Source organism: Neophocaena asiaeorientalis, unplaced genomic scaffold, assembly GCF_003031525.2.
Source record: "Neophocaena asiaeorientalis asiaeorientalis breed wild unplaced genomic scaffold, Neophocaena_asiaeorientalis_V1.1 scaffold9, whole genome shotgun sequence".
NCBI classification, from domain to species: domain Eukaryota; kingdom Metazoa; phylum Chordata; class Mammalia; order Artiodactyla; family Phocoenidae; genus Neophocaena; species Neophocaena asiaeorientalis.
The window spans coordinates 1,031,793-1,051,574 of record NW_020171825.1 but is presented as its reverse complement, the minus strand read 5'-3'; the positions used below and the strand labels follow the sequence as shown (position 1 = coordinate 1,051,574).

The following is a 19,782-nucleotide window of genomic DNA, read 5'->3' as shown; positions in this document are numbered from 1 at the left end:
TTTTTTGGCGGTACGTGGGCCTCTCACTGCTGCGGCCTCTCCCGTTGCGGAGCACTGGCTCCGGACGCGCAGGCCCAGCGGCCATGGCTCACGGGCCCAGCTGCTCCGCGGCATGTGGGATCCTCCCGGACCAGGGCACGAACCCACGTCCCTTGCATCGGCAGGCGGACTCTCAACCACTGCGCCAGCAGGGAATCCCTAGGCCCCCATTTTTACCATTGCTACTGCAGCCATGGAATTACTTGGGAGCTGGGACACAAAAGAATGGAGCTAAAAAACCAAAAAAACCCTGGGAGATTTCTGTAGTGTTCTAAGTCTTAGGAGCTCCCTTTTCTGCTTCTGGAGTCAGAAATACAGGGCTTCCCTGTCAGCACCCCATTGCCTAGTGGGTATCAGATTGTTGATCAGGCAGAGGGATCATGGAGGAGATGAAAATCCCAAACTCACCGCTGGTTCATGGTAACTTGAACTCTGTTCTTCCTCCATCTGCGTGCTGCTACGTACTTTTCCGAGTTCACAAATAGTTGATTAATGTATTCTGTTCAGATTTCATAGCTGCATTCAGTGGGACAAACAGAATGGAATATGCTTACTCCATTTTACCTGAAATTAGAATGACCAGTGGTGTTTTTTAAAAATTAAAGTCTGAGAAGGATTTTGATATATCCGAATGGGTTTTTGTATCCTATATATTATGTTGTGTATCCTATATTATGGGAAAAGTGTGGTTAGGAAACATCAGAGGAAAAGAAAGCTTTTCATTTTCAACAGCACTCCTTGTTAAGCATCGTGTGAGTCTTGGGAGAGAAAAGAGAATGTTTGCAGCTAGTTGCTTGGAGTGGCCCAACTGCAGCAATGTATATTAAGCTGCTGTTTACGATGGAATATAGCATTCCTCACATGATCCATTATCTTCTTTTCGTGGGAGGTAAACATTGAGAACCACTGATTTCCTGGTTAAAGCCCAAACTCTACTGTGTCATTCAAGATTCCCTTCAAGCTGGTTTTCCTCATAGTTGATCATTCTCTTCCGCCATCCTTTCCTGTTAGCGCCTCCTTATCCACCTTGGTTTCAGGCCATTTCACTGATTTCTAAATAGGCTGGGGCCTTTTACATTCTATGATTTCTCTGTTGGTAGTTCCCTTCTCACTTTTTTCCATTGATTAGAAATCCAGTTTTATACTTTAATAACTGATTCTTCATGGGTTACTTTCTGCATTAGCAGTTTATACGTACTCTTTTTTATTTTCATTGCAATTGGTATAGAAGTCTGTCTTTTTCATGAGACTGAACTCCTAGAGGGGAGGGAACTGTGATTTATCATCTCTTTATACCCTGCTGTAGCAGAGCACCTGTGATTAATGTTGGAATGAGTCAGGGAAGTGTTCAGGGTTTACTTAATGGTAAAGGGATATGGTGGGTGGAACATAGAATAGCTGAATTAGAAAAGAGATTGGAAAGCGGGGACCAGTACTGTATAAATGGAATTAGGAGCTAATGTTGTGGGGAAAATGTTTTATTACTTTGAGTTTGGGCAGTAATACTCAGAAACTCATTTTCCTGGTCTTTTAATTATATACAGTTTTTCCTTTGGTGGGACAGCTTTTCCCATAGTTCTTTCTGTCCAGAGAGCCAGCTGCCACAAGGTTTTTCTACCTTGTGTTCTCCAGATGTTCTTTTTAATTTGAATATTTACTCTTTCATACAAAAGGCGCATGCCGACAGCTGCACCAAGTGTTCTCTCCTAAGCCAGCCAGACATTTGGATTTGCAGAAAAGTTATATTTTGAAATAAAAGCCAAGTAACTTGCAGTCTTATTAAATCATTAATTTTTTTTCCTTGCCCATTGCTTCTGCCAGGTTGGGTACCTTTTCACCTGTGTTTACAGCATCCTGTCACATATCTTTTCCAAAAGTAAAGACCTAATTCATCCTAAAATCTCTGTGAGATGAAATGAGCCTTTCTACAAGCTAGCGTCTATACCCCAGTACTGTTACTGAAAACGTAAGTCTGTGTGCCCGAGGCACAGTGAGGCCAAACAATACCAAAACATCGGAGTTTGGAACAGAGAAATGTATGTTGCAGGGCCGTGCAAGGAGATGGGTGGCTCGTGCCTAAAAAACCCCAAACTCCCCGAAAGTTTTCAGCAAAGCCCTTTTATAGGAAAGGTGAGGGACGGGTGTGGTTAGTTGTTGCAGACTTCTTGGTGTCGGCTCCTTTTTCTTGAGGTCAGGCCATGGTCAGGTAACGACGTTCCTGTAAATCTCCACCAAACAAATGTTACTCTCTGTTCTGACAAGAAATGGGCAAGGTCCCAAGGCACAACTTTCACCCTCCGAGGTCCAGGTCCTGGCTAAGAGGAGGGGATCCCTGCAGGGGCCCATTACCCTGCCCCAGAGCATTCATCCAGCACCCAGGCTGGGTCCTCCCGCCAGTGCCCAGGCCTGGCTGAAGAGGCAGATCTCAGCTGGCGGCTCCCTCAGGGCCAGGTCCCCAGAGCCTGCCCAGCTGTCATCACCGAGGTAGCCAGGCGCCCAGGACCCAACTGGCCCTCAGGCTCCTCAGGCGGCCCAAACGGTGGGGGCCAGGTCCTGCAGACTGTGTCCCATGCAGATGACTGCCGCCATTAGGTCGCAGAGGCTAGGTGAGCTGGAGGGCCCCAGGGAGGAGGCCGGAATCCGTCTCTTACCTCACTCTCCACCTGACGATCATCGCTCTGCCGACTCTTGGCTGAATAGCCCACTAATGGCAGCTCATCGGTTCCGACTAATGGCTGAGCTGGACCTCTAACCGCTCCTCTATCCATAACCGTTGCCTGGTAATGGGTTGCTAAGGGCGCCCAGCTACGTCCGCCCTTGATAAGTGCGCAGCGAAGGGCTGTGCACTGCCCCACTCTGTTATAGTACTTCTGTGCAGCTGGTAAGCTCACTGAAGTTACATGCTTGGACTTCTATCTGATGATGTTCACCTCTGGCCTAACAGAGTGTGCTAGGCTCCCTGTAAGGGGCAGAACCTCAGGAGATGGGTCATGCTTCAACTTAGCAGGTAACTTCATCTCCCCTGACACATTTATGTGCTTCCCCATCCCCCCCTTTTTTTTTTTTTTTTTGCGGTACGCGGGCCTCTCACTGTTGTGGCCTCTCCCGTTGCGGAGCACAGGCTTGGGACGCGCAGGCCCAGAGGCCATGGCTCACGGGCCTAGCCGCTCCGCGGCATGTGGGATCTTCCCGGACCCGGGCACGAACCCGTGTCCCCTGCATCGGCAGGCGGACTCCCAACCACTGCGCCACCAGGGAAGCCCCTCCCCCCTTTTTGATTCTTATTCTCCACCTTACATGGTGTTTCAATTCCAAGGAAGGTAGAAGATGAGAGACCCATCTTTGCTTCATTCCTGATACCTTTGCTCTGTTTATCTGAGTTTGTTTCTCATAGTCTGTAGACTGAGTCCGCAGAGGAGCACTTCTCAGCTTTTGTTTTGTTCCTGGTAGCTGGGCCCAGTCATGGATTTGCAGGTGAATTCAATGAATGGCAAAATCACTTTGGATCTGTAACTATCAAGGTTAATTATTAGGCTCGGAATAAGGAGAAATCAAAATTGTTTTTGGAGCTCCTTCAAAGTACTCATCCAGTCGTCTGGTAAAGAAGAGTGTTCTTTTTTGGGAGTTGGTGAGAAGGAAGAGTATTTATTTTTAGAGAGAAAATAAAAACATTTCCCAGATTTTTTGATGGCTTCATGAGAATGACTGTGCTAGTGAAAACTTTTTTAAGGTTCTTAACTGCTTTTGGTGATCGCTGCTTCATGTAAAGGAGCTTAACTGTAGAGCACCAGGAATTTTCAGAAAGAAGAGCATTGAGATGGTTGATTTTGCTGTTTTAATATTCATCTGAAGCTCTTTGGTGAGAAACCAACCAAAATCATACACTGTAAATCAAGGGTTTTCATGTCCTTTGTGAACCCAGCAGCAATATTGGATAATTTGGGAAATGGAATCTGAGGTTAGAAAGCCAGAGTTTGGAGTTCCTAGGAATGCCCAGATATCTGGTAGAATGGATGCTAGGAAAAAGATACCCAACATTAAGATGCATGAATAGAGGAATGGTAACGTGTGTTACCTGTAGCCAGGTTGCATTTGTGGCTGTAGTAGTTTAGGAACTGTATGATTATGTTCACATACCTATTTTTATTCCAAATTAGATTCTCTGTAAGGATTTGTTGATATTTTTTCATGACAGTCTTAAAAATACTTTTAACTGTTTCATTTTGGAAAACTATATTGATCATAATTTTTAAATTAAAATATACATGCTGTATTTTCTGTGGTAAAAAATTACAACATTTTAAAGTTCCTGACTTCTAATTCAGGATGGTGGGCTGAGTCAGACTTCATCTTCCTGTCCCAAATTCCCAGGGAAGAGAAATGGTTAAAAAGAAAAATCCAAAAGAAAAATAACAAACCAGAATTTTGGTGTAAAACAGAGTGGGGAGTATAGTGCAGGAAATGATGAGGAATTTCTAAAAGATAGCAGATGGGATCATTCAATAGAAAACCTCAGTCTGTAACATAGACAGGAGAGGATGTCTGTAAAAGAAGGGAGCAGCTCCAGAAGAGAAAGATCCAGAGCAGGAAGGGGGACCTGGGGCAATTGACAGGACGTCTGGTTAGGAAACATCATTATGAGCATCCAGCTGGGTGATTCCTCCATGCTAAGTGTCCATCAGCAGGGAAGTGGTTGGCAAACTGGTAGGGCCATATCTTGGAATTCTTTAGTAATTAAAAAATAATGGGGGCTTCCCTGGTGGCGCAGTGGCTGAGAGTCCGCCTGCCGATGCAGGGGATGCAGGTTCGTGCCCCGGTCCGGGAAGATCCCACATGCCGCGGAGCGGCTGGGCCCGTGAGCCATGGCCGCTGAGCCTGCGCATCCGGAGCCTGTGCTCCGCACTGGGAGAGGCCACAACAGCGAGAGGCCCGCATACCACAAAAAAAAAAAAACAAAACAAAAACAAAAATAATGGGGTATATCTCTACATATTGACAGAACATCTCTAAGACATATTAAAGATCTAAAAAGAACTTGTAGAATGACATATATGATATGAAAATACTATTAATGTTTAAAAAAACCCACACTAAAAATATTTTATATTTTTATAGTTACATACATCATATAAAAGCACAGACGGGGGGTTCTCAACTGTGACACTATTGGCATTTTTGTTTTTTTTTCTTTGCGGTACGCGGGCCTCTCACTGTTGTGGCCTCTCCCGCTGTGGAGCGCTGGCTCAGCGGCCATGGCTCACGGGCCCAGCTGCTCCGTGGCATGCGGGATCATCCCGGACCGGGGCACGAACCCGCGTCCCCTGCATCGGCAGGCGGACTCTCAACCACTGCACCACCAGGGAAGCCCACTATTGGCGTTTTGGGTTAAGTAATTCTTTTTTATAGGTGGGTCTCTTGCTCATTGTAGAATGTTTCGAAGTATTTCTGTCCTCTACCCATTAGATCCCAGTAGCATCCCTCCATCCCAAAGTTGTGACAAGCAAAACTGTCTCCAGACATTGCCAACTGGGTGCTGCAGAACAAAGTTGCTCCCTATTGAGAGCCCCTGGTATAGACAAAGGTCTAAGAATGCATACTCACTTGAGAAGAGATCACTGGAGAGAGAAAATGTAATGGGGATAGAGGGATGGTCAGTAGAGTTGTTAGCTTTATTTTGAACAGTAACAATGTTTTGGTATTATGTGTAATTAAAAAAAAAGGAAGAAACCAAAAGATACCTTTGCTTCTTTATAAGATCTCTCCTGTGTTAAATTTAAAAATGGTCAGTGGTCAAAAGAAGAAATACAAATAGCTCACAAACATGAAAATATGCCCAAAGGCACTAATAATTAGAGAAATGCAAATTAAAAAACTAGTAAGGAATCATTTTTCATTAGATATAAAATTAGACATGTTCAGTGATGGTATGATGTGGGGAAATTCATCTATGCTAGACGTGTTAATAGACATAAGCTTTTAAGCATGTAGTTTATATAGCTTTTATACTTCCAGGTATTTTTCTCACAGAAATATATACATGCATACAGATTGACATGTTCAGGGAATCTTATTGCAGCTTGTAACATCTGCAAATTAGGAGCAATATCAATTATTGGAGTAAAGGTTAAATATGTTATGGTTTACCCAGGTTACCAGGAATGTTATGTAGCAGTTAAGCAAGTTTCAAGAATAATATGTAGTGTGATACAGTTTATGGGAAGAAAATCTTAAGCACGATACAAAACCATACACTGTTTTATTTATTTTATTATTTATTTATTTTATTTTTTAATAATTATTATTTGTTTTTGTGGTATGCGAGCCTCTCACTGTTGTGGCCTCTCCCATTGGGGAGCACAGGCTCCGGACGTGCAGGCTCAGCGGCCATGCCTCACGGGCCTAGCTGCTCCGCGGCATGTGGGATCTTCCTGGACCGGGGCACGAACCTGTGTCCCCTGCATCGGCAGGCGGACTCTCAACCACTGCGCCACCAGGGAAGCCCTGTTTTATTATTTTTAAGATAAATTTATTTATTTGGCTGCATTGGGTGTTCGTTTCTGTGCGAGGGCTTTCTCTAGTTGCGGCAAGCGGGGGCTACTCTTCCTTGTGGTGTGTGGGCTTCTCATTGCAGTGGCTTCTCTTGTTGCAGAGCACGGGCTCTAGGCGTGCAGGCTTCAGTAGTTGTGGCACGTGGGCTCAGCAGTTGTGGCTTGCGGGCTCTAAAGCACAGGCTCAGTAGTTGTGGCTCATGGGCTAAGTTGCTCTGCGGCATGTGGGATCTTCCCGGACCAGGGCTTCAACCTGTGTCCCCTGCATTGGCAGGCAGATTTTTAACCACTATGCCACCAGGGAAGTCCCTAAAACTGTACACTTTTATGTCTACTAGGCATATGAAAATATTTAGGTAAGTCTGAAAGGATGCATACAAAACTGTTGATAATTTCTTTTAGGGTAGGAGGTGGGACTGGGAGGCCTTTAAGGGGGTGAGAAGTAGTGGTTATCTGTATTGCTTAAACTTAAATTTTCTATCAAACTAGTTATATTCTTATATTACTTGGGTAATTAAAATAAAAAACAACATCTAGATGACTCACTTTTATGTGTAGCATTATCAATTAGTGGCACATAATGAGCAATGGTAGTGCTGGCCAGGCTCTAGTAGTTTTCAGTATCTCATGACATTGGTGGCTATTTGTATTTAAATTATTAGAACTGACATTTAACTATTCATATGGTTTGGAAACACTGTTTTAAAAAAATACACTTATTACAGTGGAAATATTTCTTAATCCTATTCTAGAATCTCACTGTGCCATTGTTTCAGAAATCTGTATTCAGAAATACATAACTATATTTAAGCCTTCATGACTAGAGCCTTGAGTGAATGTGTGATAGCTTTTCTTTAGTAAGTGGAAAATGATTGCAAGCTAGAGCTGTGCCCACTCTCATTATTGGTATTTGTTTTGTGTTCTTTTTTTCTTCCCTTGTTACAATTTTTCTTAAGTGCTTAAGTGGTACCATACACACACACTCACACACACACACACACACACACACACACACACACATATAACTTAACTATATAGCTAATTTCTGAAACTGTTTTATAACAACCGCTTGTCAGTGATAGTCTGGAAATTGTGATCAATCTATATAGTTTTTTTAAAATTGTAAAATTACATAACATGGAATTTACGACTTTATTAATTTCTAATTGTACAGTTCAGTGGCATGAAGTACATTTACAGTGTTGTGCAGCCATCACCACCATCCGTCTCCAGAACTTTTTCCATTGAATCTCTGTAAATTTTATAGGATCTCTTTCTAGGTTGTCTTTTGTTTTCATGGCCATGCGTTTGCCTGCTGACAGTGGTTTTGTTTTCATCCTAGGGACTTCTAGTCAGTTTTGTGAGCCTAGGCATACACACTCACGTCTGTTAGGTATTTCTCTGAGGGTATCTCTCTGAAAAGTTATATCAGTCTGCAATCAGAAAGTTTTATTGAATACCTCGTGTGTGTACTGTGCTTTACCAACAGTTATAGAGAAAATAAAGTAGAATATTCTTGCATTCCCTATTTCCTAGCATTATGATTAAACCACATGAAAGACTAGTCTTCGGCTTTTCTTTCTTTTCTTGCTTCGAATTTGGTGTTCAGCCCAGGGAATTCTGGCTTCTATTTCTGTTATTCTACTAAGTTGGTCCCCAGAGTTGCCAGAGATCTGGTTCATTAGATCCAATAGCTAAATCCCCACCTTCTCTGGTCTATAGCAGGGTGCTTTCTGTCTATAGCACACAGCACTGGTGACTGTCTCTTCTGTTTCGATGCTTATTACTTCCTTACCATTTTCTAGTCCCTTTTGGGCCTCTATGCATTTGATACACTGTGTGTGCTGCTAGAGTGCCCTTCTCAGTTGGCTTCTATCTTAGGAATCTTCTTTGTCAGGTGAACCCTAACTTTCTCTTTATTGGTTACAGTCATTAATCAAACATTAATAGCATATAACACTGCTGTGTGCCAGGAGTGTCTCATATAGACCTCACAGCACAGTGGATTTAAAATTTTTATATGAAACTTCCTGATTTTTATTTAACAGTTTTATTGAGTTATAGTTTGCATATTGAGTTATAGTGTATTTTTAGAGTTGTGCGATGCTCACCACTGTTCACTTTTAGAACATAGCCATCACCCAGAAGGATGTCTTGTGTCCCTCTGCAGTCACTCTTGTTCCCACCTTCACCTAGGTAGCCACTGATCTGCTTTCTGTCTATAGTTTTGCATTTTCTAAAAATTCAAATACATGGAATTATATAATATTTGGTCTTTTATGTCTGGCTTCTTTCACTTAGAATAATGTTTTTGAGATTGATTTATGTTGTTGCATGTATCAGTTTGTTGCCTTTTTTTGGCTGAGTAATATTCTGTTATATGAATAGAACACATTTTTGTCCGTTTACCAGCTGCTGGGCATTTGGATTTCCAGTTTTTGATTACTGTGAATAAGGCTGTTATGAACAATTGTGTATATGTCTTTGTATGGACATATATTATCATTTCTCTTGGGTATATACTTAGGAGTGGAATTGCCTCGTCATTTGATAACTACTGAACTTTTTAAGTACTAACAGGCTGTTTCCCAAAGCAGTTGTACCATTTTACATTCCCACTAGCAGCGTATGAGGGTTCAAATTTCTCCTCCTTCTCACCAATGCTTGTCAGATACATCTGTCTTTTTGATTACAGACATCCTAGCAGGTGGAAAGTGGTATCACGTTGTGATTAACGGTGTCTTTGAAGAACAAAAGTTTTAAATTTTAATTAACTCTAATTTATCAATTTTTTTCTTTTATGGATCAGTCTTCAGGAGACTGACATCTATGGATTATATCTCTTGAGCTTCCTTGACCTCTGCCTCGGGTTGGCTATTTGAAGACATGAGCAGCAGATCAGGCTGTTTATCCCAGCTCCACTTCCGTGCCTTGCTGCAGTTCTCGCGGTGGCCACAACCTTTTAGGGCGGTAGTAACTGTTGGGTCACCCGTGCTCCCCAGCTCTCTGTGTTCTTCCCACTCTGAGCCCCTTCAGGACCACGGTGGCCATGGCTTCCCACTGTTGTTAGTCCCTGGAAACCTTGCCATCCTCTGTTGGTCCTTTAACTCTGCTCATGTCTTTGTTATTTTCAGTCAAACATGTTTGAATGTGCCACTTTATCCCTGGTTAATTCTGACTGACATACTAATTTGGACTGAAAAGCATTTCTAAGGTAGGGGTTGGAAAACCATGGCCCATGGGCTAAATCTGGCCCAGTGCATGTTTCTGTAAATAAAGCTTTATTGAAACACAGCCGTGGCCATTTGGTTTTGTATTGTCTATGGCTGTTTTTGTGCTACAAAGGCAGAGTTGAGTGGTTTTGATAGAGACTGTGTTCTACAAAACTGAAAATATTTACAGTGTGGCCCTTTAAACAGAAAGTTTTCTGATCCTAGTTCTAATGCATATAAGGTAGCTCTCAGAATCTCCAGAAGGGCCAAAAGATATGGATAACCCAGGGAGGCAAAATGAGTCTGTTACAGACAAACCCTACTTCCACTACTGACCATTGCTGGCAATTGTGATGTTCTGGGATTGGCCCAGAAGTTCTTCTAGAGCTGTCCTAGAAGAACTGACACCGTTAGTTCCATGTTTGTCAATGAGATGTTACCTGCCTGCAGGGGTCCTGCCTCATATTGCTCTCACTTCTTTGAGTATGCCTGACTGGTGGAACTGAGGTCACTTATATGTGCCCTGACTGCCAAGAAGTCTGGGAAATGTTCTTTTTTGTTTTCTGCCCTTGATAGTGGAGGGAAGCAAGATAGAAAGGAGTGTTGGAATATCATTTAGTGAGCTCACCTGCAGCATTTGCCATGACAAATACCAACCAGTATCAGTTATTTTTCTTTTTAACTTTCCAAATTATGACATTTATTCTTATTTTCTTCTCCTCACCGCCCACAAACCAAACAAATAAACAACAACAAAAAACCCTAAAAGAGTTATGTGTCAGGGAAGTACCCCATGTCATAGAAGATGGCAAGGGTTAAATCTGTCACAACTCCATCGATGCCAGAAGAGGACAGCAGGACTTCACTGATCAAAGGAAGACAGTTTACTGCTCTCAACAAAGCTAATAGTAGGAGCATCAGCACAGTAGCATCTTGAGTCCCACAAGGGGGCTGTGATTGGTCTATTTAGCCCCAACAAATACAGTGTGTGTGTCACAGTTAAGGAACACAGGGCTGTCAAGAACTGTGAAGGGTCTGAAACTTGTAAGCTAACAAGTTAGCCTCTCACTGTTTCAGTGGGTGCTGGTAGAAGATACAAGACTGCTGGGTCAGCGATGAAGGACAGTTTATTACAGCCGTAGCAAGATCAGAGTATCAGCATTAAAAAAAAATTTTATTGGAACATAGTTGATTTACAGTGTTGTGTTAGGTTCAGGTGTACAGCAAAGTGAATCAGTTATATGTATACATATATCCATTCTTTTTTTTAGATTCTTTTCCCATCTAGGCCATTACAGAGTATTGAGTAGAGTTCCCTGTGATATACAGTAGGTTCTTATTAGTTATCTATTTTATATATAGTAGTGTGTATATGTCAATCCCAATCTTCCAATTTATCTATCCCCCCAGAGTATCAGTAATTTTACCTTGATTTCCCAAGTCCCAGTTCCCATAGGTGATATGAAGAGGGTCAGGTGATACCTGCACATGCAGTGGTTTGCATCATGGGACAAGAACCCTGAGCTTTAGGGTTCTTCTTACATAATGAATCTTTTCTAACGGCTCTTACTTAGCACCCCTGCCTCTTGCTCCAGAGTGAGACACTACCCTGTTCTTCTAGGGCTGTTGGCTATACGGACACTTTTGCAAATAGAGTTTGAAAAAAAGGCAGTTCGTGCCTTGCTCACATGATGTGAGCACAAAATTTTTGCTAGCTAGGGCCAAGGATTCAGCACCTTTTTTAGCAAAGTAGCAAACAAACTAGTGCCCCTCCCTCAGGAAGCAAGTATATAATAGTCACACTATGGTTGCTTTTCTGTCTTAGTTGCCAATGTGACTAGTTACAGAAACAGCTCAGGATCAAGGGATGGTTTAGACTTTGCTGTTTGGAGCACTCAGCAAGGATGTTCGGGGTGCTCGGGCCCTGTGGTGAACTGTCTCTGCCCAAAGTGTAAAACTACCAATTATTTCCCTCTCTGATTCTCATAAACTCTCAGATTGACATGCCGTGTTCTAGTGCAGTTACTACTTGCATTTCACTAATCTGCTTCGTCTCATTAATAAGAATTGAGTCAGTTTTTGTGGTAGTGATTATATTAGCATGTTATTACAAGTAATAGATATTGATGTTATGCAATACAGTGGTTCAAATAGGGTGACTTTCAGATGTTCTCTTACATAACATCTGGCCATTTTAGGTTAGGGAGGCCAGTCTATTTCAAAGGACATGCAGGGACTCTGGATGTTTGTTGCTCTGCCATCGCCTAGGGTAGCGGTCCCTAACCTTTTTGGCACCAGGGACCGGTTTCATGGAAGGTAGTTTTTCCATGGACTGGGGTGTGTGGGGGGTGGTTTTGGGATGATTCAAGCGCGTTACATTTATTGTGCACTTATTTCTATCATTATTACGTTGTACTATATAATGAAATAATTTACAACTCACCAGAATGCTGACGGGAAGCGGAGCTCAGGTGGTAATGCAAGTGATGGAGAGCGGCTGTAAATACAGGTGACGTTTCGCTAGCTTGCCACTGCTCACCTCCTGCTGTGCGGCCTGAGGGTTGGGACCCTCGCCCTAGGGCATGGGTGGTCCAACTTTTCCTCTAAAGGCCCAATAGTAAATTAAGTTTTGTGGACTGTACTATTCAGCTCTACCATTGTAGCACAAAAGAAGCCATGGGCAATAAGTAAATGAATAAGTATGGCTGTGTTCCAATAAAATTTCATGTACAAAAACAGACACTGGGCTGGATTTGGCCTTCACTATAGTTTGCTGTCCCCTGCCCTAGGGATTACCTTAGTTTGCATAGTTAAATTTGGTTGCTGCAATATTTATGTTCCAGGTCAAGGGAAAGAACACGGTCAAAATTTAGAGAAATATGCTTGTGTTTAAGTTGTAGATGATTTGGAAGTTGTACATTTCACTTTCTGATCCCAGTGACATGAACTTATAACACAAGAGTGTCTGATAAATTTGATCCTACCCCTGCTGCTTTCTCTGCAGTTGTGGCTCGAGAATTTCTGTAGAGAAGAGCTTCAGGCAGCACAGGGCATGGGGAGTGGGGGCTTTGGGAGCTTGTCTTGGAAGTACGTAAGAGGCTTGCTTGCTTTCCTTCCGTCTCTTTTTTTCTGTCTATCTTTCCTGTCTTTGCCTCCCTCCCTCCCTTCCCCTTTCCTTCTTTTCTTTTTCTTCCCCCCCTCCCCTTTTAAATACTAGTTTGTATTTATTGTGTGTGTGTTGGGGAGAGATGGGCTCTATCCCTCCCCCCCATGTGTTGCCTCCCAGTACCTCTTAGCTCTGCCACTGCTCGCTTGTCAGAAATACTGGAGATGATTTCATCTCTCGGGTGTTTTTAGCTCCTTAGTTTCCGTAGATTCCTTTCCAAAGGCATTTGTTCAAGTTTTTCTTAAGCTAAAACCACACTCCAAACCCTTTCTCAGCTATCACTCTGCCTCTCCTAAACTCTACAACCCATCGTACCAACACCCTTGCCCCTGACCTTCCAAATGTACCTCAGTTTCTTCCCAGCTGTAGCCCACAATCCATTTCACTGTGGTCTCAGCTCATCAACATTGCTTTTGCTAAGGTTTTCCTCTCATACTTGGCATCTCATTCCCCCTCCTCCATCCCTCTGACTCTCCCTGGATGATTCTACCAGGGTCAGTGGTAGGAGAATATGGTTCTAGTCATGCTGCTCTGCCTTCTTTTGTTACTTGCTATATCCTCAGAAGCTCATTCCTGCCAAACAAAGACTAAAAAAACTTGGTTTTGGTTACAGGATTGATTCAGGGTCAATCCCTTTTGTGATGTGAAAACAAGATTGTAGAAAATGGGTTGGGAGTTTTACATCCGGCAAAAACCTTCTCTCTTTTTCCCTGTAATTTTTAATTTTTGGTTTTACCACTTCAAAAATTATATAAATTATAACAGCAGAAAAAATAGTAAAGTTACTAATCCCTCCATCTAAAAATAATTGTGAATAAATTTGTCATGATGCTACACATGTAGTTACACAAAATGGAATCAAAGCAAATGTAATATTTACTGACTTAAAAAAATTCTTTATTTTCTAAGGATCAAAATGCCTTTCTAGAAAGGATGTGCCAGAATACTAGTCTGTTGGCATTTGTATGTCTCTTTAGACCTCAGACACTTTGCATTAAATAGAAGAATTCTTTTTTCTTTAGAAATAGGGTTTTGTCTTATTTGAAAAAGATTTTTTTCCCAGTTCTTCAAATTAAGATTGATGCAGTTGGCATTCCTTTCTTTCACTTTTCAGTCTTTAAGGGTACTTTTTGTTTGTTGGTGATGTTTGGGAATTTGGTTAGATTTGGTAGATGCTAAAGTCTGACCAGATTGTGTGAGGTATTGCTATTCTCAGGCAAGGAGGGCGTCTAGTATGTATTATGTCCTATAGGTAGTCAACCCACTGTTTTGTTTGCATTGAAGGATGTCACAAGGAAAACTCAAGTATTCATGGACATGGTAAATAGTGCCCATGTGACTGCAGATCTTATTGACTGATAGGTTTCAAAAAAAAAAATCTCCTAGCATGAAAAAACATCTTTAAAGCTGCTTGTCTTTCCTATTTTTCTCAGTTTCTATTTGTTTAGAAGGTATTTAAAAACTTTCCCTCTCAGATCTGGCCTAGTGTACGTTTTAAACTAAGGTGCAACCTATTTGATAAGGTTAGGGACCAAGCAGAGTTATCTTTTTATCATATCTTAGGCATCTAATGGACTAATATGAAATTTTCCATTAACTCAAAGTTTTAAAATTGAGGCACAATTTTTAACCTATTTATGTCTAAGCATTTAAGTTAATTAAACAGAAAGTCAATAAGGAAGGTGATTTTTTTTTCAGTCCTGTAAATTGAAAAGCACATCCTTTGTTCTGCTAGATCATTATTTGGAAAATAAAAGGCTGATACAAGTAATCTTCCTCTATTTAAAGAATAAAAAATTTTCCAAATATAAAACTAAATGCTTGAGGAGGAAACTAATAATCTTTAAAACCCCTATTGGAAACTTTTCTATTGGAAAAGTTTGTGAAGACTAACTCCTTTACTTAGTATTGCTACTTAAAATCTTCTGTTTTTCTGTTTGAAACTTGTAGTCAGCAATATTGTGGTTAATTGATTAATTCAGGTTAAGCTTTCCATGATTGTTATATTTTCCTTTTACTATTGAAATATATAGAAAAGGAATCAATATTTTTCAAGATACTGAAATTTTTTTTTAAGATACTGAAAATTTTGAGACAGATACATCTAGTCAGTGTAGGTGAAGATAAGTCATTCTTGGGGCTTCCCTGGTGGCGCAGTGGTTGAGAATCTGCCTGCCAATGCAGGGGACACGGGTTCGAGCCCTGGTCTGGGAAGATCCCACATGTCGCGGAGCAACTAGCCCCGTGAGCCACAACTACTGAGCCTGCGCGTCTGGAGCTTGTGCTCCACAACAAGAGAGGCCGCGACAGTGAGAGGCCCGCGCACCGCGATGAAGAGTGGTCCCCGCTTGCCGCAACTAGAGAAGGCCCTCGCACAGAAACAAAGACCCAACACAGCCAAAAATAAAAAAAAATATATTTTAAAAAAGATAAGTCATTCTTCAGAAGAGCCTTTGCACTGCTTGAATGCAGTTTGTTTTGTATTATTAAAGAAATAATAATCACCGTAGTCATTTAGAGCAACAATAACAACAAAATTGAAATTGAGTTTCAAAAGTTGTTTTAAACTATCCTTTCATGGTTGACTCAGAAGTATGTCCTTGGGAACTAAGGCAGCAGAGGGTTCTAGTTTTTTTCTTTCAAATGGCTTTGCCAAGCATTTTTGCTAGTACTGACCCTGTGCTAGACTGTGGGCTTGAGATGTTAATATAGGCCTTTACCCTAAAGTAAGGTTTGTTTCTGAGAAATAGAAGAAAAGAAACCAACCAACCCCTTTAGAAACAGCATGTTTTGCCTTTCTTTGTAAAGTCCCTAAGTAGTTTTTAAAAATTTTTTTGCAGTACGTGGGCCTCTCACTGCTGTGGCCTCTCCCGTTGTGGAGCACAGGCTCCGGACGCGCAGGCTCAGCGGCCATGGCTCACGGGCCTAGCCGCTCCGCGGCATATGGGATCTTCCCGGACTGGGGCACGAACCCGTGTCCCCTGCATCGGCAGGCGGACTCTCAACCACTGCGCCACCAGGGAAGCCCCCCTAAGCAGTTTTGACCTGCTTTTGATGTATTTATTTGAATGGTTATTCAAACAGTATTAATGATCTGCTAAAATGTTAGGCTCTGAGCTAGATTCTCAGTATGTTTACAAAGAGTTTGTGATAACAGGAAAAATGCCTATTATGATGATAGTTAAAAAACAAAAGGATGCAAAATTATATATGCAGTTTGGTTACAAAAGTATATTTAGAGAAAAGACTGGAAGTAAATAAGTCAAAATATTATTAGGATTCCCCTCCTTTTTAACTTTTTTTTTTTTTTGGTGGTACGCGGGCCTCTCACTGCTGCGGCCTCTCCTGTTGCGGAGCACAGGCTCCGGATGCGCAGGCCCAGCGGCCATGGCTCACGGGCCCAGCCGCTCCGCGGTATGTGGGATCTTCCCTGACCGGGGCACGAACCCGTGTCCCCTGCATCGGCAGGCGGACTCTCAACCACTGAGCCACCAGGGAAGCCCCTTTTTAAACTTTTTGATGCCTATTTATTATAGAAAATTTGGACACAGGGATGCATGTGTATATATTTTAATCCCCCTCCCCACCATGTACAACTCTCAGTTGCCATATGTATTGCTAAGATTGGAGATTTAATTTAGTGTAGCTTTCTACCTCAAAGACAGTGGCTTAACATGAAAATTATTAAATAAACAGTCATCCAAGTGTATCTATGAATTTAAAAGCTTGTAGCAATAAAACTGTGCTGGGAGAGATTTTTTAAGAAAAGGAATTTAAGACACAACTTCTGCCTTGCAGGACCTTATGATCTGGAAAAGGAGAGTGTATAAATTGTAACAGACATAATCTGTAAAGGAGTCAAAATGACATTACTGGGCAGGATGCGATTAAATGCCAAAATTTGCACCTTGTACTACTGGAGTTCAGAGTAAAGGAGATTTCATCTGAAGACCCAGTGGTAGAAGTAGAACTTTAAATGCATCTTTAATAATAGGTAGTACCTGGTGGGAAATAAGATATACAGAGTAAGTGTAGATTTAACTTTAAATACTTTATCCCCACCTGACTAATGCACTTTTTTTTTTTTTTTTGCAGTACATGGGCCTCTCACTGCTGTGGCTTCTCCGTTGCGGAGCTCAGGCTCCGGACGCGCAGGCTCAGCGGCCATGGCTCACGGGCCCAGCCGCTCCGCGGCATGTGGGATCTTCCCAGACCGGGGCACGAACCCGTGTCCCCTGTGCCACCAGGGAAGCCCCTGACTAATGTATTTTTTTTCAAAGGATTGTTCAGTATTCAATTTCTTTCTTATAGAAAAAACCCACAACCACAATTACAAAAGCAAAATTGCTGTTGTAAAAAATTGCTGAACTGGGCAGAGGGCAGTAGAAGAGGGGGCATTCTGGTCTGAGGGGAGAAGAGCAACTTGAAGTTGGGAATAAGCAAGATATAAAGGAGAGCCTTGCTTTGAACATGGGAATATTTAGGATCCTTTTGCGAGCTTGGCTGCCTTTCCTTGGGTGTTATTAAAGAAATTAAACTGCATAGATTTGAGTCTTTTATATTAAGATATTGATCTATTAATCCCTTGGGTAGCAAGTATCTTTAACCTTTCAATACACAATATAATTTTTTACTTAGTTTGAAAATATTTATTGAATAGATAAAGAGAACTCTGAGCTTTCTAAAAGGTGACTTGATTTTTTTTTTGATAGACCTCATTTAAAACAATGCTTCTTTAAAAACTACTTTACATCTGAAGAATATAACTTAGCAATACTCAAGAATATTTTCCACCTTAGACTTTTTGGAGGAGGGTCATACATGTCCAGGCATATGAATGTGTTCCAGTTTTTAATGTCTGCCTTGTAAAATAAATTTAAACGGAGTTTAAATTTATTTAAACTTACACTGGAAAACTTAGGAAAAGCCGTTTCAAAAATACATGAATCCCTTTCATCATTTTAAAAGAATAGATTTCTTTTAGAAGTAAGGAATTTATTTTGTATTGAATGCCTAGCCTTTCTTAAGCAAAAATAGATTTGAAACAGTGTGTAGTAAGTAGTCTTAAAAATGGAGCATATATTCCTGAATTTGGAGTAGGTTTAGAACTGAATGCACGTATCATTTCTTTTACGAATAAAGGTTAAAATGGGTGAGGATCAAATGTGAGAGTATTTAAATGAATCTCAAGATTTTCTGGCTCATGTGTAGTGATACTGAACTCTTTAGTCCTGGGCTTTAATTTGTGCCTGGTGCTGACCTGATGCTGTGCAGGGACACTCACTGCATCCCTTCATTCAGTTTCTCTAATTATCCCCACTTCCGGGGGAGCTTGCTTAGAACTGGGCATGAGTGCTTGTTATGAAAATATTGGGCTACCCTGGCTACAGGTAACAGAGTAGTTTTTGATATAAGGTTTACATATAGATGAACTGAACAGGAGGCTAAAGTTGTTTGCTGTGATTTTACTTAATCAAATTTGTATGAATATTATGGAAATTATCTGGTTAGTGGATTAGGCTTGTAATTAATGAAATCATGGTTAATATAGCTCCTGAGCTTATTTGTTACATTGTAATTTCTTAGTGCATGTTCAGAGAGAGATCTGACTACATAAATGATATGGGAAACACTCAGATTTGCAATTTGTGTATACTTGCAGATGAAGATAGTTCTTTTTGCTGGGAGGATCTGTTAATGCAGAGATTTGTCTCTTCAGGTTCACGTGAAAATGGCGGATGAGGCGGTCTGTGTTGGCCCAGCTCCCACCAGTAAAAGCTACCTCAACATGGATGCCATCATGGAAGCCATTAAGAAAACCGGGGCCCAAGCTGTGAGTCTGAATGAATCTGTCTACTGCAGCTGTTTCATATGTAGTGAGCAGAACACTAGAGTTTGTATTTAAAAAAAAAAAATAAGAAAGAATGATTGAAAATGCTGTTGCAGTTCATGTCACATGAGTTAAATGTGGCCGAATTCGCTACTGGAAATCAGAGGCTTTGTAGCATCTGACAGTGTTGGTTACTGATCCTGCAGGTGGCTGCTGGATTTAGCTTTCACACCAGGGAGCAGTTTCAGTTCATTTCCAGATTTGCTAGGGGGGAAAAAAAAAAGAAATCCCAATTAATTTTGAGAATTAACCCTTTTAGTGTTATAAGAGTATTAAAAAAATATGTATTACAAGCAGGATCCAAAAGACCCTGTTTTAATCATTTAAAAATTATGTATGCCTTGTTATACTTCCAGAAATAAAAGTGATGCAATTGGTAATTATTTTAGTTTGATAGTGTCAATGGAATATACATAATTACATGGAGAAATCAGTAATTCTCCCCACCCCCAATTCTGTTTGGAGTGGAATCCAATGAAAAAACTGGGTTCTGACATCAGGAATAGTGTTTTGTTATAGTTGTTGTTGTTGTTGTCGTGTGTGTGTGTGTATGTGTATGTTTTTATCAGAGAACTAATTACATGTAATGTTAAAAAAAACTACGTAGAGTTATCTCTAAAATTGGATGGAAGCAGCCAACACCAGCAGTTAGCCTGGAGTGCTTCACTTAGTGTTCACATTTCTTTTGAAAGAAATGTTTTAGTAAGATGCATGTTTAAATAAAAAACTGAATTCATGAACCCATATTATGTTACAGTTTACTAGCAGAGTTAATGCAGGTAAAACTCTTTTAACTATAGATTATCAGAATACAATCTTTAGTTGAATGTTTATATGAAATGAAACTGTTGGAGTGAAACTCTTTTCCTGTGATGTAGTAGTGTAAATTATTCTGTACCATGTTCATAAAGCTTAGTCTAGCATTTA

At 41.1% G+C, this 19,782-nt stretch overlaps 1 protein-coding gene across 1 annotated transcript in view; it reads left to right on the top strand.

Annotated features, from left to right (window-relative positions):
- The window catches only part of PCCA (propionyl-CoA carboxylase subunit alpha), a 353,227-nt gene that overhangs the window by 39,499 nt on the left and 293,946 nt on the right, over window positions 1-19,782 (top strand). Inside the window, exon 5 of the mRNA XM_024739985.1 lies at window positions 18,685-18,798. Within this exon, the coding sequence (XP_024595753.1) occupies window positions 18,685-18,798 (114 nt within the window). The remainder of the gene's footprint in view (window positions 1-18,684; window positions 18,799-19,782) is intronic.